Raw genomic sequence first — 21,869 nt, forward strand, 5'->3', positions numbered from 1 at the left:
AGTTTAACTGTATCTGCACTGCAGGGTACTTTATTTAACCTCCGGCACTCAACAGTAATGATTTGAGCTTTTGATCTCAATTTTCCCCTTAGCCTGTTTTGAAACAAATGAAAGCAGATCTCAGAGTCCGCTTCGATTATTCCTAGGCGTGTGGCAAGCTCTTGTTGCTGTCGAGGCAGGATGGGAATGAATAGACTTGACTCAGAAGGCTGCTGAGAGTAAAACTCCCATTTATTCAAAATACACAGCTCTTTTATACAGAGCTTCGCAAGTATCAAATCTATTTGTTCTGAAGTGAAAACAACCCAGAGCATTGGTGCAAAGTGCTTGACACACAGTGATAGAACTAACTATAAACAATGTGAAAAACAAGAGAAATAAAGCATTATTTACATTCTTTCCCAGCTCTTTCCCAGCTTTTTGCCTGGCTAGAAATTCTCAGTTTCTTTCTTTGACTGAATCTGAGACCCACAGCTCTAAGATATTGCTAGTTCCCCTTCTAGGCACTTATCACATAAACCCTTTGGCCAATATTCCCTTCTACAGTGTGTGACCCAAACCTTGTTACAATACTCACATTTGAAATATACAAATGGATAACATTCACAATGAGGTTCAGTGCACCTTATCAGATCCCTGTCAGTCATTTACTTGGCCACCACAAGGTTATCTTCAAATCCCCAGGAGGAGAGGTGACTTTGCACTCTGGCATCTCTTCCTGGTGCTCGACCTTCTTCACTCGGGATGCGTGTGTCCACCCCTTTTCTGCTGTTTGTATTGCTGTACCTGTGGTTAAGAGGACGAGAAAAGGGCTTTCCCAGTGAGGTGTCAGTGGGGCTTCTCTCCACGTTTTTATGAGCACTTTGTCCCCAGGATGTACTTTATGTGTGGAAAAACCTAAAGGGGCACCTTGTGTTATTATTCCCTGCTTCTGCAATTCCTGCAGATTCTTACTTATGGCTATGAGATACGGCTGTGTCTGTCCATCTTCTATCCTCGGATGCCCCACTGGCATACCATGTTCATATGGCATCCCATACAGCATTTTGAAAGGTGACACTCCAGTCTCGGAGTGAGGCATGGTCTGGATATTTAGCAAGGCTAAGGGGAGGCGCTCTAACCAGGACATTTTTGTTTCCAAAATCAATTTTGCTAATTGAACCTTTAATTTTGGATTTATCCTTTCAACTTGTTCAGAGCTCTGAGGATGCCATGGGGTTTGGTATTCCCACTGGATCCCCAGAGCGTTGGCTTGTTGTCTAATAATTTTTGAGGTGAAGTGTGTCTCCTGGTCCGCATCTGTGTATTTTACTAACCCACATCAGGGTATGATTTCTGCTAGTAGAAATTTTGATACTGTCTGAGCCATCACCTGAGAGCTCAGGAGGGCTTCTACCCTGTGGGTTAGTTTGTCCACTATTACCAATAAAAATTTATATCTCCCCACCTTAGGCAGATCAGTAAAATCTACCTGAATCCTTTTGAAAGGTCTGTATGCCACTGGGTGACTTCCCAGTGCCAGCTGCCGTGGTTTTGCCTGATTAATCTTTTGACAAATCATACACCCCTGCACCTCTTGTTTTGCCAGTTCATAAATCTTGCACCCGAAGAATCCAGGGAATTGCTCTGCCAGGGCCTGGAATCCCCAGTGTGTTTGTTGATGTAATCTCCTCAGGATGTTTTTGCTGTAGTCTTTAGACAGCAGCTCCCTCCCATCTGGCAATTTCCACTTACCTCCTTCTAGCTGGCCTCCTATCTTCTTGTACACCTCGATTTCCTTCAGGAAGGGGTGGGGAGGATATTCCTGAACCTCCCCTTCTTCGATTCCTGGGGTACTTACCTTCATTAGAGGCATGCTTTTGGCCTCTTTGTCTGCTAAATTGTTCCCTTGGGTCCTGAACTGCATTCCTGTCTGGTGCCCTTTCACGTGGACTATGGCAATTGCCTCTGGCCCCCTTATAACCTTTAAGATTTGCCTGATTATTTCTTCATGCCCTAGCCTCTTTCCCTGAGTATTGAGTAACCCTCGTTCTTCCCAAATCTTTCCAAATATGTGTACCACCCCAAATGCATAATTTGAATCTGTAAAAATTGTTCCTTTTTTCCCTTCTAATTTCCACAGGGCCCTCAATACTGCGTACAACTCACAAGCTTGTGCTGACCATCCGGGATTCAGGGGTCCTGATTCCACTACCTCCCTGGTTTTGCCATCAGGAAATATCCTGATTTCCTTTTCCCATCTATGACCCTTGCAGAACCACCCACAAACCATTTTTCACCTTCTTCTAAATCTGGCCTTATTTTGATCTGCAGCTCCACCACTTCTGAGCAGTCATGGGAAGGCACTCCTGCGGCTTCCCCAGCCAGGAATCACGCGTGATTTTGCACCGAGGTAGTTCACAATTCCAAATCCCGGGAGTGGATTAATACAGCCTCATATTGTAGGAGCCTGGCGTCAGTTGGCCACTTGTCAGCCTTTTGCTGCAGAATGCCCCGACGGTCACCTGCGACCAGGGACCTCAGATAACGGGAAGCTGGACAGGGCAGAACACACATCCAACCAATATGATTAATGCAACGTTCTCCATTTATTCGAGAGAAGATGGCAGTTTTTATACACTTCTATATCGTTTATAGTTTACAAAGCACTCTCATTGGCAAGCTAACATTGTTTACGTTTGTCTTAAAGTGGCCTAAACCTTACACTATAAACCTATACTACTTTACACTCAGACAGCCCAGTGCTTTGCATCACACCTTAATACAATTTCTAACTGCGCCACAAGCTCTTCATTTCTAACTGCGTCAGAGGCTGGAAGGCCTCACAAGCCCCAAATCTGTGGCCTAGACTGAGGGGAAGCTCAATTCTCACTTCAGACATAAATCATGCCCTCTCTCTCAGCAATTCTGTAACAGTCACCTTCTTAGCCTCCTCCACCAATACTGTCACTGCTACAATTGCTTGGTAAGATCTCTGCTTACAGGATCTAAAAGCTTTGATACATACCCCACCAGCTTCTTGGCCCCTGCCCAATCCTGCATTAAAACCCCATGGGCAGTGTGATTACTGATGTCCAGGAACAGCTGAAAAGGTTTCTTTACATCAGGGAGGCTCAACTCTGGAGCTGCCGCGAGGATTTCTTTTAATTTCTTGAAACCCTCCTCATCCTGCTCTGTCTACTTTAGCTTGTCCGTGATAAGCTTTTCATGGAGAAACTTTTCCTTCTCACTATATCCCTCGATCCATTGCCTGCAGTATCCTGGAAGCCCCAGCAGCTGCCTGACCTCCTTTTTTGTTCATGGAGGGGGTAAACTAATGATACGTGTTATCCTGTCCGGATCCAACTTCTTACCTTTTGTTAACCAATGCCCTAGGTACTTGACCTCAGGCTCTGTGAACTGTAATTTCAATTTGAGACCTTCAACCCTTTTTCCCCAAAGAAGTTTAATAGTGCTATGGTCCCACACATCCTCCTCCCTGAGTCTGGCTGCCAATAGGTCATCTACGTATTGTAGTAATTTGGTCCCTTTAACGGGCACAAACTCACTTAGGAGTTTTTCAAGGGCTTGTCCAAATAGGTTTGGTGAGTACAGAGAATAGATTTACCACCCTCAAATCTTGCACCAGCCTGTAATTACCATCTGCCTTCTGTACTGCCAAGGTAGGAGTGTAATGTCTTGACATGCACAGTTCCAATGTGCCTTTCTTTCTTAGATCTTCTATTACAGCCTTCAGTCCATTCCTGCCTTTCATGGGAATGCAGTACTGTTTAATCCTGATTGGATCCTCCGGTCTCTGGATCTCAGTGTGAATTGGCTCCATGTTTAACCTCCCCGCCTCTTCCTGAGTGGAGTGTTTAACCTCCCCGCCTCTTCCCAAATCACACTTTGGGATTTATCTCATTTTTGTCCTCAGCGGTTATTTTGTATAAACTTACTGTGAGCTGGGAGTCCTGTGCTATCAGGCTTATCCCCAGAGCTACCATTAGATCCCCCCCCAGCAAATTATAATCTGCTTCTTCTACCAGTACTATGTTCCCCAGATAAAACTTATTTTCTATTTCCACATTTGTTAAAACCGGAACCTTAAAGAGTTCCCCTTTAGCCCCAATGACCACCATTGAATCCTTGCTTTTAGTACATCCAGGTGGCAGTCGCTGAACTGTAGTTCTTTCTGCGCCTGAATTGACCAAAACCACCAATTCTTGTTTTTGGGGTCTAATTTTTAATTTTATCAAGGGCTCTCCAGGTGTTCTGGACCCCAAATTATAAAGCCCCTGACACCTCTAATCCTCCTGGAAGATCTGTTCATCCTTCATTCTCTTTTACAGTCTCTTTTAAAGTGCCCTTTCTGTTTACAGTAAAAGCACTCAGGGCTGCTTACCTGTTTGTTTATGCCTTTCTTCTGAGAGGGGTTAGGTTTTCCCTGGGGCTGTTGTGTTTGTGCCAGCTTTCTGGGATTTTGTATCTGCTCCTGTTTTTGCACTTCCCTTATTGCGCCACCAGTATCCTTGCCTGTGCTTTTTATTTTTCATCATTCCTTCTCATGTAAACCTTCTGTGTCTCCCTTAACAATTCTTGGAGGCTTTTCTCTTGACAAGTTTCTATTTTTTCTAGCTTTTTCCATATGTCCTCCCATGATTTAGCAACAAATTGTGTTTTAAACAGAATACCCCCGACAGGTGAATTAGGGTCGGTGCCCGAATACGTTTGGAGGCTCTTTCTCAGCCTCTCCAGCCATTTGGTGGGTATTTCATCCCTCCCCTGGCATTCCCCCAATGCTTTACTAATGTTCTGTCCCTTTGGTACCATCCCCCAAATTCCCTGTATTACCATGTTCCTTAGCCCTATCATTTTAGACTGATCCTTCTCTGCCTGGGTGTTGTATGATGGCCTCTGTTCAGGCTTTCTCTCGTGCCACTCCCTCCCTGGGGATTCCTGTGCTCTCAATCATTTATTGCAGCCTGCCGTATCATGTCCCGTTCCTCAGCGTTGAATAACGACCTTAGAATGGCGCAGATGTCATCATATGAATAGATGATGTTCCCCCAAAATTCATCCAGCCTCTCTGCCACCCCTAGAGGATTATCCATTAATTTCTGCATTTCCTTGCTGAAAGCTCTTACATCTCCCATATTGATCAGCACATTTACGTACCCAATGACTCCGGGAGCGGTTGGTACTTCCCTTCGAGGGTAAAGACTGGGTCTGTCCCCTTCCTCCTCACTATCGTCATGGTTTTCTCTCCGTGTCTTGCACCGTGTTCTGCTAGCTGGAGGATAAGCAGTTTTCCCAGGGGGAGGTGTGTGCCCGGGATCGTCTGCCTGTTGTGGTGCAGGTGGGGCTGGGAGGGACCTGATGGGTCCGGCAGCAGCGGAGCCGAGGGCTGTGTGTTACACGGCGGTGCCTGTGCCTGTGCAGGCTGAGGCGGGTGCCCCGCTGGTGCAGGCACAGGGGCCTGAGCCTGGGGAGGAGAATTCAGGTACAGGGGTGGAAGATTGTCCAAGGGCTCTGTCTTGGTTTGAAAAGGCAGGAGTCTGTGAAGGAAGGCAAAAGCCTCTTGTGAAATGGAAAAGGTAAACTCCCTCTCTCCGAATTACCACAATTTCAAAAAAAGCTCTTAGGTAAAGATATGGGAATGGGAGTAACAGTTCCTTATTAGGAGAAAAACTAAATAAAAAGAATAACAATAAAAATGTAATTAGTACAAACAAAACTAGTGATAGAGTCAGAAACCTAACACCCTGAGGAGTTAGGGTGTTGGCAGTAGTCTAGTTTAATGGTGGCTGTTTTTTCTGGAGTGGCAGATGAAATGCTGCTGGATTGGTGATCTCTAGAAGGGTTGAGTTTTCTTTGGAGGTCTGGTAGTAGTTGGGCTTGGTCTTCCTCTGGGAATCCAGCAGAGAAGAGAGCTGCTTTTCTGAGAATCCAGCTAATAGCTTCTCAGTGTCCCAAAAAGTGCAGATTTTATGCAGGTAAGGGTGCTTGGCTCCTCCCTCTAGGTGGAGCATCTCACAATGGGATGATGTAACTTTACAGGTCATGCAGTGAGTCATTCAATGGTCCATGAACTGAAGATATCTCCCCAGAGGGAGACATTGTTCTTGGAAGAGATAAGAAAACTGCCCAACCTCCAACAGATGGCAGATAGAATACATGCTTATCTTACAAGCCAGGACAATTATTACGGAAAGTTATTCTCATGGTGTAATCTTGTCTCTGAAACTGCAGGGAAAAAAAATTTCCAACAATATCTTTAGTGCTAGAGAGTCAAGGCATTCCTTGGTTCTGGCAAAGATGTGCAACAGAAATCATTTCATTCACACATAGGCTGGCTGTGCAGAGAAAATTATCCCATGACATGTGAGTTTTACTAGATTTTCCTAAATTTATACAGTCTGAACTAATCTAAATCCATTGGTTTAATGTTCATTGCTTCCAAGTTGTGTAGTTTTTAGTATTTGGTTTCCTACTGGACCCAGATTTATTTGCCTCTGATGTTAATTAGGTTCGAACTCCTGGATTTCCTTCTCAGCCTTTTGCAGACCAGGTGCCTCTAACTCTGCCGGGGGCAGTGTCTGGGGTATGTGTTGGTTGCTGTTTGCTGCTGGGCACTGATGTTTTGTGGGTATCTTTTGGGGTATTCCCAGTGTGTTGAGATGTTAAACTCATCTCCACTGAGTGGTGTAACAGCCCTTAACAAAACCTTTAAAATTTCTTTCCCCAAGGCAAAGGCAAACCAAGCCTGAGTAGAGAAATAATTTTTTTTTTTTAATGAAACTTGCTACATTTTCCACCAACCCAGCTAATGCAGTGTGAGTGTGAGTGGAATTGTCCCGGTGTGTCCCCAGCAGCTGTGGCAGTGCAGGCCCAGCGAGCACTGAAGCTGCAGCAGTGGCAGCAAGGGCTGGCCCCGGTGGCTGGAGCTGCCCAAGGAGGGTGGCCAGGCCGAGGATTTCAGCAGAGGATGTGTGGGCAGGCCCAGGGCCTTGCCCCGCTGTGGAGCCCTGGCTGCTGCTGCGCTGCCTTCAGTGCAGGCTCAGGGGGGCCTCCCATCCTCCTGCTGCAGGCGGGAAGTGCAAATCTCCGGGGCTGCAGAGACCTGGAGCCCAGGCTGAGGGGTCCCCCCGTGTTCAGCTGTGCTGGCGGCTGTTTCTGGCCTCGGGGCCCCTTGGCATGGGCCACGCCACTTGGCCACCAGTGGTGCTGCTTTGCACTCCTTAGGCAGAGCCCATGTCCTGCTTGGATGTTGGTGTTATAAATGAAAATTTGTCCATCCAAATAAAAATGAAAAATGAAAATTTTATTTAGGATCAAATTCTCTCTGAGCCAGCCACAAGGAGAAGGACAGTGCTGAGCCTGGGGTCGGCACTGGGTGTGTGACAGGAAGGACGCCATTTGGCAGAGGTTCCCCTACCTTAGGCACACACACACCCTCCTGGACCCTGCAGTTCTTACAAGAAATTTTCTGCCCAAGGCTGGGATTTCAGCCATCTGCCTTTTCTTTCTATTCAAAGTCCCACATATTCATGAAGTTCTTTTCTCTGAGTCAAGGTTGAACAATCCAAGTCCAGGTGTGGATGATCCTCGATCCTCTGATGGAGTTATGGAGCCGTGGCTTTCAGATGTATCAGCCCAGAGGAGTTCAGCAATCCCAATCTAGGGTTGTTACCAGGATGATCAGTGCCCAGGCATTCCAGTATCACCCTTCTGAGCAGCCCATCTCCCCATCTTCAGGCGAGCCACATGTGTTAAATTGTAAATGAGGCTTTGTCCAAGAAAGCCGGTATTGGTGTAACCAATATGTGGGGGGGGGCAGTTCTCAGTGCTGGCGTGTGTGCTTTACAATAACAAAATATTATACGTGTCAAATCATATTTCCCTTAACCAAATACAACAATATTACATTGGTGCAAATTATAAAAAACATACATATCATGGGGAGCAGCAAAGTGCCAAGTCAGGCTCTGTGCCAGCCCAGCTTCCTGGGGGAGAGATTGCACCAGAGACAGGATTCTGGCCACAGACTGCTTTAAATGTGCATCCCTTATCTCCACCCTGCACTAGGTGGAGAATTCCCAGGGTAAGGAATTCCCAAGATCAATTCCATGGGAGATTGAATTGAATATCTGCCCTGGGTCTGGCTCTTCTTGTCCAAGACAATGGCAAAAGCTGTACCCATGGCATCCTGGTTTTTATCCCCAGCTTCCAAAGGTGTTTCCTTAGTTCCCTATTCATTCTTTCTACCCAGCCTGAGCTGTGGGGGTGCCAGGGGTTCTGGAGGTCCCATTGTAATCCTAAAGCTGAAATAACCCCCTGAAGGATTTTTCCTGTAAAATGAGTTCTACTGTCTGATTCTATTGCTTCCACAATCCCTTTTATTGGAATTATTTCTTTTAGAAATACCTTAATAAGTGATCCAGTGGTTGCTGAAGAAGTCAGAATTGATTTTGCCCCCTTTTAGCTGACATGGTCTTACCAGAAGCTATTGAAGCCTTCCTGCTCAGGGCATTTCAGTGCCAGGCTCTTACAAGCACACACAGCTCTGTGGGTTTGTCCTGCGCTTTGTCTAATTCCCCTTCCTTCCTGTGAAAAACACCATTCACTTTTGTTAAAATTTTAGAACTTTATTAGTAAGAAAATAGTCATAAAAATTAGGACAATAAGAGACAATAAATGTAAACAATTATGGAGTCCGGTTGCCTGGCACTCCACCAAATAGCACACCTTGCTTATAAAGGATTACCCCTTAAAAGCAATGGCCTATTGCATATTCATATATCTCATACATGATTCAAACATTCCTTTCAAACCAGGGTGTTTCTGCTTAATTTTAGATTCCCCCCTATGTTGTAAATCAGCCTTCTTGGTTCCTGGAAGTCTGAGCTTTTCTGGAAAGGAGGCAATGATTCTTTTCTGGGGTTCCAATTGTCTGTTGCTGTGATCTCTATCCAGCGTCAATAATGCAAAGAATTTCTTGATTATCTTTTCCATTCCTTGAGCTAGTTACAAAAAGTATCTTATGTCACATAGTTTCTATTTTAATCTCATGCTATAGGCTAAAAACTGTATGTAGCACACTGCTTAAAAGAGATTAATATAGCATTACTTAAAAGAGATTACTAGGACATTACTTTCCAACATAACACATATAGTATTCATTTTAATATTTGCAATGAGCCAATCATATAATATGCATTTTTCATTATTCCCTCCCTTGGAATAGGGTGTTGCTTCTAGACAACACTTGTGCTGGTTGCTTCAAAGTACTTTGAAGAGGCCCCATATCTAATTTTCCCCATTTCCCTGAGGCTGCCCACACTTCTGGGTTCACTTCAGCATAGGCCTTGCCAGACATATGACACAAAGGTACAACAGAAGTAGCCTCTGTGTCAGCTTTTATAATATAAATTTGCATTTCCAGTTTAGCGATCAAATCCCTTCCCTGTAAATTATAGTCACAATTAGGAGCAATTAAAAATTCTTGCATTTCAAACCCTTTCCCACATATGCTATAAGTGGTTGAATAAAGCCACTCCTCTTTCCTACTTCTCCCCTAAATACTCAAAGACATTTTTAGCAGTTCTCCCGCTTAGGTGTAAGATTCAGAATGGATGGAGAGGCCCCTGTGTCCATCAGGAGAGGCCTCCTCTGGATGTAGACGCAGCCTGAATGTTCTGCAGGGCTCCAGTGTGGTGGGTCCCCGGTGGGATGGGAGCTCAGAGAGCCCTGCCAATCCATGTCCATGCAGGGGTGGACTTGCTCCTGCTGAGGGTGCTGCTGTCTGTGCTTGCAGTGTCCTTGTGGGCTGCAGCTGGAGCCCTGACTCCTTCCCAGGGGCTGTTTGGGTGGGCTCTGCCCTGGCCAGGAGGGCAATGCCTCTGCCAGGTGCTTGTGGCCGACCCCGTCATGCCCTGGGTGCTGGGGCCCCCTTGGGCCCTGGGGTTGATCCCTCAGGGGCTGTGGGAACTCTGCCATGGCCTTTGCCTTCAGCTTGGCCTTTTGCTCATCCCTTCTTGCCTTCAGCTGCTGTGCCTTTGTGCCCAAGTGCTGCAGGGCCTTCTTGTGCCACTCCTGCAGCCCCGGTCACTGCCTGTGGGTGCTCATCCTCTGAGAGCTGCTGAGCTTTCTGCAAAACCTTTCCTTTCTGCAGGGACCCAAAGCAAATCCTGAACAGCAAATCCTGCTCCTTCATGTGCACTCTGCATTTCCCAGCTGTTCCTTTGTTTTCCCCCCTGTGCTCAGGGTCCCTGCCCAGCCCGTGTGGCAGAGCCGGTGCCTGTCCTGCCGCAGTGTCCAAAGGCGGCCCCCCCGGCGGGCAGGGCCGGCAGCTCCCCGGGGCCGGGCAGCGGCCGGGGCGTCCCGCAGCCTCCTGGGGGCCGGGGGCCACTGCCGGCCCTGCCCGGGGCTGGTGGGGTCAGGCAGCGCCCGGCGCTGAGCCCCGGCTGCCCCACAGCCCCGGCCCGGCCCCGCAGCTCCCCACAGGCCCCAGCCCGTGCTCCCGGTGCCGCACCTCTGCGCCCGGTGCTGCCGCTGCCACCGCAGAGAAACCCCTGGCATCCTGACCTCCTGCTTTTCCTCTCCTGCGAATTGAAAGTATCAGCTGGCAAATTCTGAGGAAAAAACAAAAAACGGTGCTCGAAAACAAGCCAATCCTGAGTATTTTTCTGTTCCTCCTCTTTGCCATCATCCTTTTTCTTACCACACAGATTCCTCCTGCTGCTTCTTGCCTGAACCATATTGCTGCACACTCCCCTTCACCCGATCCCTTCCCAGCACATGAACACCATACATCACCTGTTGTCCAAATCCCTTCTCCACTTCCCTCATTGCCCCACTGGGTGTCCATGTCCTTAATTACCTCTGGGGGAATTTGCAAACTACCTCAACATTCTCCCAAGGGACCCTTCAGAGACATTTTGGGATCATCATCCCTTTGGCCAGGACCCCTCCCTGGCTTTCCCTTTTCTCCCCTCCATGGGTGCCCTGCCATGTTCACTCCCCAAAGATCCCAGGGCACTCACTGATGAGATTTTCAGTGCTCTCTCCCTGCTGACTCTTCACAGACCCCCCTGATGTGTCACTCGTCTGTCTCCTGGTCACTCCCGGGTCCCCAATCAATCCCCGGTGCCGCCGCCAGCCAAGGGAGCCGATCACCCAAAGTGGGTGAGGAACCTTCAGCTGCACTCCCTGCCCGCCGCCCCGGAGGGTGGAAGGAATTGGGGATGAGCCCCAGGGTGTGTGGAAAAATTGACATCAGCAGAGGATTCTGTCCACAGAGCAGACAGAGGAATCCTGTAAAAGTAATTTCTTTCCTAATAAAAGGGAGAGGCCAAGGGACATTCCCCATGGGATCTCTCCAATTGTTGGAGGACACAGTCTCCTTTTCATCCTAATTTTCCCAGCTGCATCTCCCTTTCCCTTTCTGTGTTGGCTGAAATACTTGAGAGCTACAGACTTGTCAATCCACCTACTGCTTACCCCTTTCATATGCACCCCACTTTTGTATAGCAGATGATATTCATGGCTCTGTTAAGGCTTTGTTGTTCTTCTCCAAGTTAATGAATTTAGCAAGACCTTGGCTGAGCAGCAGTCTGTGTCATCAAATAACATTTTCGGAAACCAATGGATTCTCCTGTCACACCCTTATGTACAATCCTCTAGCCCTATGTCCGAGCAGCTTCAGAGCATCTGTTTGTAAAGACACTTTCCTGTTGTTCCTTCCATGGGGTCCCCCGTTTGTGGGACATCCCCCCTGGAGCAGGGTGTCCCCTCTGTGCTGCAGCCCCAGGGCTCGGGCAGAGCTCAGCCAATCAGAGCCCGCGGCGCTGATGACTCACCAGTTGCCAGGCAGACTCGCAGCTCCCCGCGTTCCCCACCTGGACCCACCTGCGCCCCCCCCTCGGCCCCATGGCCCCGCGAGGGGAATTTGGGGAGGTGGGAGTGGGGCAGCGCCAAGGCCGGGCCCCCCCGCGCTGTCCTGGCGGGAGCGGCTGCAGTGGGGACCGAGTGCGGGCGGGAGCGGCCGAGAGCCCAGCGCTGCCCCAGCCCGACCTGCCCCAGCTCCATCCCTGCCCCTGCGCTGGGATGCTGTGGGGCTGGGGGGAAGAGGGAGCCGGCAGTGGGTGCTGGGCCTGGGGCCAGGAGGAGAAGGGAAGGAGAAGCAGGCTTGAGGAACAGAATGGTCAAACGGTGCAGGTGGCAGGAGAGGGTGGGATTGTGCAGGAGAAGGAGGAATAGCAGGAACAAGAGGAGTGTGTGGAAGAGCAGAGACACAAGAGGAGGAGGAGGAGCAGAAAGAGGAAGCAGCAGAAGGTTCCACCCCTCCCTGTGTCTGCAGCCTCCCCCCAGCCCAGGAATGCTGCTCCCTCCACATGCAGCAGGTGACTGTGGAAGTGGATCCACGATTTTCATGGGGTGAATCTTGGTGTTTCTGAGCTTGCTTGGGATAAATGTTTGTGCTTTGGTTTTATGTGGCAGCTGAATATTTATATCCTGGAGGAGTATTTTCCTGAGTTGTGATGTTTAGGGAGTTTTTGATTTGTGTCTTGGAAGTTTGCGGTATTTTTGGGCTGAATCTTGGTGTTTTGGAGGTTCTTACAGACACAAGATTCCCAATGATTTCCTGAGATGAACTTGGGCAAGGTGGAACCTCCAGTCCAAGGAGCTCTCCTCTTGTTTTTTCCCCAAACCAGGATTTGTCATACCCAGGGTGTGGCTGAATGGAGGAGGAGGAAAAGCCCCGGAGATGCTGCAGGAGGAGGAGCTGCAAACCCAGCCCAGGGAGCTGTGGGGAGGAAAGAGCCCCCCTGAGCCAGGAAGGCGGGCGGAGATCCAGGCAGAGCGCGGAGCTGGTGGAGAAGCCTCATGGCAGGGAGAAGCCCCACAAGTGCTTGGAATGTGGGAAGGGTTTCAGCTGGAGATCCAACCTGATCGAGCACCAGAGGATCCACACTGGGGAGAGGCCCTACGAGTGTGGGGAGTGTGGGAAGAGGTTTCAGACCAGATCCCATCTCCTCGTACATGAGCGGAGTCACACAGAGGAGAGGCCCTTCCACTGCTCCGACTGCGGGAAGGGTTTCAAGCAAAACTCCAACCTCACCGTGCACCAGCGCATCCACACCGGGGAGAGGCCCTACGAGTGTGGGAAGTGTGGGAAGGGCTTCTCACAGAGCTCAACCTTGACCCAGCACCAACGGAGACACCACTAAGGGAAGCCCTGTGAGTGCCATGAGTGAGGGAAGAGCTTGGAGTGAGGGAAGAGAGTGAGGGAAGAGCTTGGTGTGCTGCTGTAGCTCCATCCCCCATGGGAGGATCCGGGCTGGATGATCCCCAGTGACCCCCATTGGGCAGAGCCCTGGTGTCCCCGTATGGGGAATAAAACAGAGAGTAAAGCAATGGAGCTGATAAAGGGGCCCGATATCTGAGGCCTGACTGAGCAGAAACTGTGGGAGACACAGACACAGTTTCAGTCTCCCTGGGCAAGAAGACTGACCAAGCAACATGGTGTGAGACTTTGTGATAAGATAAATGTTCCCAGGTGACCTGATGTCACAAAGAATGTGTAACCAATGGGAAATTGTTACCAAAAATAGAGCCCTCTATAATCACCATACAAGTAAATCCCTGTATAAACACCTGGTACACTCAATAAAATTGGCTTTGTTCTAAACTCGGATGTCCCCGTCTCTCCATGGTGGATAACCCTGTTGTGGGTGATCCCCGTTGGGTGGGGGAAGGTGCTGGAGGGATTTCTTTCCCTTCTCCTGGTGCTGCCGTGGTTTGGTTGGTAATAAATTCCCTCCCTGTGCCCAGGCCGGGTCTGTTGTCCCCGTGCCGGTGCTCGGGGCGGGATCTCTCCCGTTCCTTCTCTGCACTGCCGGGCCTCTCCTCAGCCAATGAGAGAACGCGGTGGAGAAGAGTCAGCCAATGAGAGCGAGCGGGGCTGATGACTCACCAGTTGCCGGGCAGACCCGCAGCAGGCAGTGTTCCCCACCTGGACCCGCCCTCCCTGCCCAGTGCCGGCCCCGCCGTGGGGTCCCCCCAAGTCCCTCCCCAGTGCCCCCATGAACTGGGCTGGGTTTAACTGGGAAGCTTTACTGGGAACACTGGGAGCAGGGGGCAGGGGCAGAGTGACAGCAGGTCTGGAGACACAGGTCCCCCCAAAATCAGCGTGGGGATGGAGCAGTTGGTGCCGGCCGGGCCCGGGGTCACGGGGAGGGGCTCTCACCGCCGGCGGCTCAGGAGCTCTGTGGGCAGAAAAAAGGGGGTGACACCAGGCTGGGGACCCCGGGGAAGCATTCACATTCTGGGGGAGGGGGGACACGACCCCCGGAACCCCCCTATTCTTGTGCAGGTAGAACCCGATCCCCAGTGCCAGGAAGATGAAGCCCAACACAGAATCCCCAGTTCCTGTCAGCATCTTGCTGTGGCAGCATCCAGCAGCATCTCTGGGGTTTCCACAGGGGTCAGGACCCCCCAGAAACTCTCACAGGCACCCAAGCCTCTTCAAGCACCCTCCTGGTTGCTCCCAACCTACTCAGGATCCCTGAAACCTCCCTCTTGATCCCTTCCTGACATCCCCAGGACCCACCAAAGCTCCTCCTGTCCCTCTCAGTATCTCACAGCCTCCTTCCAGTTGCCCCCCACTGCTCCAGGACCCCCAAACTGTCAGTCCCTTCCCAGCCCCACCAGGGGTCATCCAGACTCCTCCCAGTCTCTTCCCAGCACAACCAACCTTGTCCCAACCTCTGCTTTTCCATCCCCAGTCTCCATCCAACTCTTCCAGGCTCACTCTCATCCCTCCCAGTCACACCCAGCACACCCAAACTCCCTCCCAGTGTCCACCAGGACCCCCAGAACCCCATCCCACCCTCCCCAGTATTCTCCAAACCCCTTCTTAGCCCTTCCAAACCCACAACCTCCTCTCCCAGTTGAAACAGGCTCTCTCCAACTCCCTCCCAGGTGATTCCAGCACATCCCAGTGGCTCTCCTAGTGCCCCCAATTCCTCACCTGTATCCCAGTGCTGGATCAGGGGGTGCTCCAGGCTGACGTGCTCCATCTGGCAGGTGGAGGTGACCCTGGCCCAGGTTGGGGTTTCCAGCAGCACCAGGAGCTGGTGGGTCCAGTCCCCGTTGGGGACCATGTCGGTGGCCACCACAGAGAGCTCCTGCTGGCCCTGGAACCACCTCAGCTGAATGGGAGCAGGGTAGAAATCCACCAAGGAGCAGAGCAGGTGACTGGGGCTGGGCCAGGAGCTCGAGGGCACCAGCGAGATGGACACGGTGGGGGGCACTGGGAGAGAGCGGGGACACACTGGGATCAGCTGGGGGGAACTGGGAGAGAGGTGGGAGAGGTGGTGTGGCCTTGGGGCAGACTGGGAATGGACTGAGAGGGACTTGGAATGAACTGGGAAAGACTGGGATGATACTCAGAGAGAGGGGAGGGGATGGGGGGCACTCGGAGAGGGTGGAGATCTCGGAGTGAACTGGGGAGGAACCGGGAATGGGCTGGGAAGGAGTGGGAGGGACTGGGGCGGCACTGGGAGGAACTGGGAATGTGCTGGGAAGGAGTGGGAGGGACTGTGGCGGCACTGGGAGGAACTGGGAATGGGCTGGGAAGGAGTGGGAGGGACTGGGGCGGCACTGGGAGGAACTGGGAATGGGCTGGGAAGGAGTGGGAGGGACTGGGGCGGCACTGGGAGGAACTGGGAATGAAGCGCGCGGCACTGGGAGGCCGAGTCCAGTGCGGGGCACGCGGCGCTGCGGGTCTGCCTGGCAACTGATGAGTCATCAGAGACTCGCGCTCTGATTGGCTGAGGGGCGGCAGCGCCACGCCAGGCTGAGATGGACAGCCGGGAGGCACTGGGAGAGACTGGGATGGACTGGGAGAGCCACGGGGTCAGTGGCAGGGACAGAAGGTCTCGGGGATGGGCACAAGGAGGGCTGAGGGCTCTGGAGCGATTCCCAGAGAGGTTTTGAGGGGCCTCAGTGTCATTGCCAGAGCAGGGCTCGAGGGCACACGCTCTGCCCCACGCTCACCTCGGCGCTCCCTGAGGAACGGGCTGAGATACTCGTGGTTGTACCGGCAGAGCCAGTCCACCGCAGTCCTTCTTTGCTCCATAACGTGCGCGTCGCTGTTGCAGTACCTGGCTGCTGTCCCTGGAGTCTCTGTCCCGTGGTATCTGTGGATACCATGCAAAGGCCTTTTCTGCTTATTTACCCTGCACTCTCCTCGTAGCAGTTCAGGCTAGAACAAATGGCTCCCAGAACAGGGACCTTGGGCAGTTGTCCAGTCCCGGAGAGCGTCTCCTGAAGGTCATCGGATCCGGGATCTTCGGGAATTCAAGCGCCGTTTGGGACCAGCTCCAGGAGGAGCTTCTTCCTTCGCTTTGTGAGGACTGTTTCTCCTGGCCTGTCGGCACCCCTTTGGAATTCTGAGGGAAGGCTGCCGCTTTGGAAGGGAAGCTTTCAGAATCCAAAGGACCGGCAGGAGCCCACCAGCCCCCTCGAGGTTTCGCTTTTCCTTTGTGTCCCTCGCATTGGTGAGTACTCGCAGCGTGGGCTGCCAGGTGCCCGGGGGAGAGCACCACATATGAACACATTTATCTTAAGTTAATCCTTTTGCCTCGTGGGGGGGAATTTTGGGTTGTTTGGGGAACATGGACAATCATTTATTCCCAGCTCAACGAGAGATTTATATTCAGATTAAAGCAACTTTAGTACTAGGGAACATTTCATTTAAAAAGAGGGATCTTAAAACTTTTGTTCAGTTTTTGTTTGAGCAATTTCCTGATGCTTCCCAGGAAGATGTTTCATCAGTTTCGTTCTGGGGAAAAGATTGGTGATGCATTTATGATATACAAACGGGGGGAAATTATAAAGTGGGCAAGTTTAATCCTATTTTTGATTTGATTTTTAAATTAGTAAAGCCTAAGAGAGAAAGTTGGGTCCCTGGTTCTTCTTCCCCGTGTTCCTCCCTCCCTGATCCTAACCCTGCTTCCCCTATGGGTGGGATGGGAGCCAGACCCTGCCCACGGGCACAGGGCTGTCACCTACTCCCTGCTGCCTCCTGCCCCACTCAGTCCCTCTCTCGGGCTGGCCCTGGCCACTCCAGCCCGAGCCTTCCCCGCTCCCTTGTCCCCGACTGCCCTGTCCCCAGTTTGGTCCCCAGCTCCAGGAATGTCAATTGTACAGCCCCACCTCGGGTCCCTCCCCTGCGCTCGCAGCTGCGTCGATGGTGTCACCGTCGGGACCAGCCCCTTCTGTCCCCTGCCCACATCCCCGAGTGGGCCCTTGAGGGTGGTTCCCTCCTTCTCCAGCCCATCCCGGTTCCCACGCCGCGGAACCGAACGTGGGCCTGGCTGGAAGCCCGCCATGCTGGCCTGCAGGCCCCGAGTCACCGGGCCCCACCGCTCCGCCGGAGGCTGCGCGCTCCAGCCCGCCCCGACCCACCTTCCGAAGAGGATGAGGACGGCGGCACCCCGGCAGTAACAACAGGCCGGGAGGAGGCTGGACACGGATCAGGGAGGAGCCCTGCGGGATGGGGACCTGGACTTGGTGGGAGATCTCGATTGCCTTGTGGCACCTGTCGTCATTAAACGGGGAAAGGAGCCGCGATGGGAGCGGATTCCTCACACTGAGGGGAAGGAGTTGAGAAAAGCGGCCAGAGACTACGGCCGCAATTCTCCATATTTTAAAAATGTATTGGACTAAACTTTCACAGGACATACCTTAATTCCCCATGCCTTCCATTACATTACCACTGCACTATTGCAGTGGAAAAAACTTTTAAAGCCAATCCTATCCAAGTATGACTTGAGTGAAGTTTTAGGCGAAGGCCAGGAAGGCCTTGAGGCTTTGGCAGGAGAGGGGGAATTTAGCAGACCAGAGGATCAGGTCATGCTGCCCAACAATGTCTTAGATGATATCAAATCTGCTGCAAAGACTGCTCTTTTAAAAATCCCTGATGGAACCACCCTTGTCCAAAACTTTTCTTCAATCCATCAGGGGGTTGAAGAGACATTTGTTAAGTTTGTTGACCACCTCCCAGAGGCCATCGATCGCCAAATTGATAACGTAGAGGCCAGGGATGAACTCCTGGGAAAAATGGCAATGTCTAACGCCAACCCGGAAACCAAAAAGCTTCTCGGAGCTCTTCCCCAAGATCCAGAGCCACCCATCCCACAGATGGTCGACACCTGCACTAAGGCCTCTTCTTCAGAAACTGCTTTAGCCCTGGCCGTGAGCAAAGGGGTGGGGGAGGCAGTGGTGCCCATTAACAACGTGAGGTGCTTGAACTGTGGCCAGTTCGGCCATTTCCAAGCAAACTGCCCTCACTGGCCTCCTGTGCACTTTAACTCACCTCGCTGCCCTCTCCAGAACACCTAGAAATGATCAGCCCTCGCAGCGTCCGGGAAACGGGCGGGGAGCGCGGCGCGGTCCCGCACGGAGACAACGAGCGGCAGCCGCGGCCCCGGGGCCGAGGGCGGGCGGGCGAGGCCGGCGGGCGGGCAGCCCCGCCGGGGGCGGCTCAGAACCGCAGTCCTGGGGCGAAACTGCCGCCCCCGCCCCGCTGCTGCTCCGGAGCTCCTGCGCCCGCAGCGTCCGCGGGCACCGGCCGGGACAGAGCCGGGAAGGAGAAGGGGCCGAGCCTCGGCGCGGCCGCCAGCGCCGGGAGCGGGACGAGCCCCGCACGGCAGCGCCCCAGCACCGGCGCCACGTCCAGCATCACCAACACACACGCAAACCCGCTGGCCAAGGTAAAAAAGTCCTTGCCATGAACGTTCTGGGGACAGGAAATGGTTCAATGTCAAAAACAGATACCGTTTCATAACCCAGAATGATAACAAACAAGATGTGCTTGTTCATCAGACTGCTATAAAAAAGAATAACCCCAGGAAATAACTCCACAGTCTAGGAGATGGAGAAATTGTGGAATTTAATATAATACAAGGAAGAAAAGGCCCCCAAGCAGCCGATGTGACAGGACCTGGTGGAGTTCCAGTGCAAGGTGGCAAACATGCACCAAACTGCAAACCTGCAAAATATTACCCATGTCATGGAAGTCCTCCACACTCCTACTGGGGAAATAAAACCCAAAACCAACAACCAAATCCCAGCAACAGCCCAAAAGCTGAAAGAGCACAGAACACCAACAAGCCGCCCTCCATCCAAGACTCCACCTCCATATCAAAACAACTTTCCAGTCCGATAAGTCCCACTTCTTCTACTACCCTTCCCCAATTCCTGTGGCCTCCCTGCCCCCCTCCCACTTTCCCTGTTTCCTTTCCGTTGTCCTATTACCCCTTTTTTATGTTCCCACAAATTCCTACCTCCTTTTCCCCCTTTCCATGGCCTCCCTCCACTAGTCCCTTTCCCCAGAGTTCCTTCATAATACCCAAGTGAGTGTAATTGGAGGGGAAGAAAGGACAGTTTTCCTAAAGTAACCATCTTTTTCTTAAAAAGTAATGATTTCTATTTGGAGTTTCCAACAGGCACACCACCACCTACATTACCTCGTACAGAGTCTGTCACAGCCAGCAGCACTGCCACAGGAGCCAGAGAACCAGTCCCTACTGAAGGCTCCTGACTCCATCTCCTGATAAACTGGACTAAGAAAACCCCACATCCCTCCTGCCAGCTCTAAGAAAATCTATTTGGACATTAGAGACTCAGAATGGTTTGCATTTTGAAAATTGTCATATGAGCGCTTTTGATTGTTTTTATCATTTTGTGTTGATTCAGTTGATCCTCCAGAGAAGCTTTCTTAATAATATAAAAAGGAGAATTGTGGGGACCCTGGGGGGCATTTCCCTGATTTGGGGAGACGCGGGAGGCTTCCCTCAAGGGGCTGTTGGACTCCGTTTGCTCCTTTCCCTGTTCCTGTGTCTGTTCCTGTGTCCCTGGGCCACTCCCTCCCTGTTCCCTGACTGGGCCTCATCTTTGTACTGCCCAGGGACCAGGGTCACCCCCACCTCGACTCCTCGGGACAGGGAGAGCTGAGAGTTGGAGCAGGGGGATGGGCGTGCTGGGGAAAACCCTGAACATCTCACGGCATGGCTGAATCAAACATCTGTGGATACCATGCAAAGGCCTTTTCTGCTTCTTTACCCTGGACTCTCCTTGTAGCAGCTCAGGCTGCAACAACTGGGGATCATCCAGCCCGGATCCTCCCATGGGGATGGAGCTGGAGCAGCGCACGAAGCTCTGCCTCCACTCAGGACACCCGCAGGGCCTCCCTGGTGTGGAAGTGCTGGTGAGTGACGATCTCTGAATTCCACCTGAAGCTCTTCTGACATTCCAAGCACTCATAGGGCCTCTCCCCAGTGTGGATCCTCTGGTGTTCCATCAGGTGGTAGCTCCGGCTGAAACCCTTCCCACATTCCAAGCACTTGTGGGGCTTCTCCCTGCCATGAGGCTTCTCCACCAGCTCCGAGCTCCGCCTGGATCTCCGCCCGCCTTCCTGGCTCAGGGGGGCTCTTTCCTCCCCACAGCTCCCTGGGCTGGGTTTACAGCTCCTCCTCCTGCAGCATCTCTGGGGCTTTTCCTCCTCCTCCATCCAGCCACGCGCAGGGAATGACAAATCCTGGTTTGGGGGAAAAACAAGAGGAGAGCACCTTGGACTGGAGGCTCCTCCTGCCCAAGTCCATCCCTAGAACTCAGCAGGGCTCTTGTGTCCATGAAAATCTCCACAGTATCAAGGTTCAGCCCAAAACAACTCTCCCAGGAGTTCCCTATCTCTGATCTCTCCACTTTTGGGGTTCCAGAGGTTTCCTTTCCTTGGGATGATGGGGGTCCAATGGCTCCAGGGGTTCCCCCTTCTCAGGTGTCCTGCTTAGGGATGATCCAGGGGCTGTTGGGGCTCCCTGGGTCCCTTTTCCCCTGATGCTCTACTTTGAGATCCCAGAGGTCCCAGGGGTCCCTCCTCTTCAGGCTCCCCCCCTTTCCAGCCAGCCGGGGTCCCCCAGCTCCAGGATCACCCCTCTCTGCTCTCCCCACTCCGGGGGTCCCAGGGGTTCCCCTCCTCTGCTCCCCCGGGGGTCCCCAGGACCAATGTCCTCCCCCTGGTGACACTGGGCAATGGCCACGTGGACTCCCAAAGATCCCCCAGGGGGCTCAGCTTTGGGGTCCTGCAAGATCCAAACCCACACACACACACAGAAAAAAACCTCCCAGGGTTTATTTGGGCCTCCCAGACGACATCTGGGGCTCAATTCCACAATCTGCAAGCTCCCAACACACCCCAATAAAAAACCCTCTCAGGGACCCCCCGAAAGATTTGGGACGAGCTCCCCCTCCCCTCTCACCTGCAGGATGAGCTGGGGGTGATGGTCCTGGGGCCAAGGGTGCTGCGGCCTCAGGGGGCACTGGAACCTCCTGTTTCTCCTCCTTTTCCTGCTCCTCATCCTCCTCTTCCTGTTCCTCCTTTTCCTCTCTCCCTCCTCCTCCTCCTTCCTAATCCCACCTCCTGCCCAGTTCCTGCCTTCTGTATATTTAGAGTGGAGCACCTTGCTTGTTTTTAGAGCGAGAACAAAGATCCCAGCGGGAACACGGCTTGCTGGCTTTAGTCAGAAGTAGCAGTGCCTAAAGGTCCTGTTTCCTCTGCTGTGCTCCCGTCCTTGTTCCTCCTCAGTGTTCAGGCTGGGCTATGGGGTGTCCCTGTTTGCTGCATTTTCAGAGCTCCTCCTGGAGCCTTTGGGCAATAGGCTGTGCCCTGGGAGGGTTCTTTGTGCTCCTTTGTGACCCAGGAGAACCTTCCGGGCGGTTTCTGCGTGAGCTGCTGCTGTGATGTCACAGGAGCACTGCCACGTCCCCGAGGTGCTCCCGTGGCTGTGGGACACGGAGGCCTCAGTGTCCCCAGTGGCTCT

The 21,869-nt window shown here is 52.1% G+C and overlaps 2 protein-coding genes across 2 annotated transcripts in view; one reads left to right on the forward strand and one right to left on the reverse strand.

The window, feature by feature from the left end:
* The window catches only part of LOC146764301 (uncharacterized), a 237,570-nt gene that overhangs the window by 193,258 nt on the left and 22,443 nt on the right, over window positions 1–21,869 (forward strand). Inside the window, 1 exon segment of the mRNA XM_085564995.1 lies at window positions 12,875–13,252. Within this exon segment, the coding sequence (XP_085421121.1) occupies window positions 12,875–13,252 (378 nt within the window).
* On the reverse strand, window positions 14,241–17,378 carry LOC144247120 (H-2 class II histocompatibility antigen, E-S beta chain-like). Its single transcript, XM_085564968.1, has 5 exons — window positions 17,203–17,378; window positions 16,042–16,184; window positions 15,014–15,295; window positions 14,339–14,448; window positions 14,241–14,249 (listed from the first exon to the last, which is right to left on the reverse strand). The coding sequence occupies exons 1-5, from the start codon at window positions 17,376–17,378 to the stop codon at window positions 14,241–14,243; spliced, it is 720 nt and encodes a 239-aa protein (XP_085421094.1).

The sequence above is a fragment of the Lonchura striata genome, chromosome 35, assembly GCF_050655825.1.
Source record: "Lonchura striata isolate lonStrDom1 chromosome 35, ASM5065582v1, whole genome shotgun sequence".
Lineage (NCBI taxonomy): Eukaryota > Metazoa > Chordata > Aves > Passeriformes > Estrildidae > Lonchura > Lonchura striata.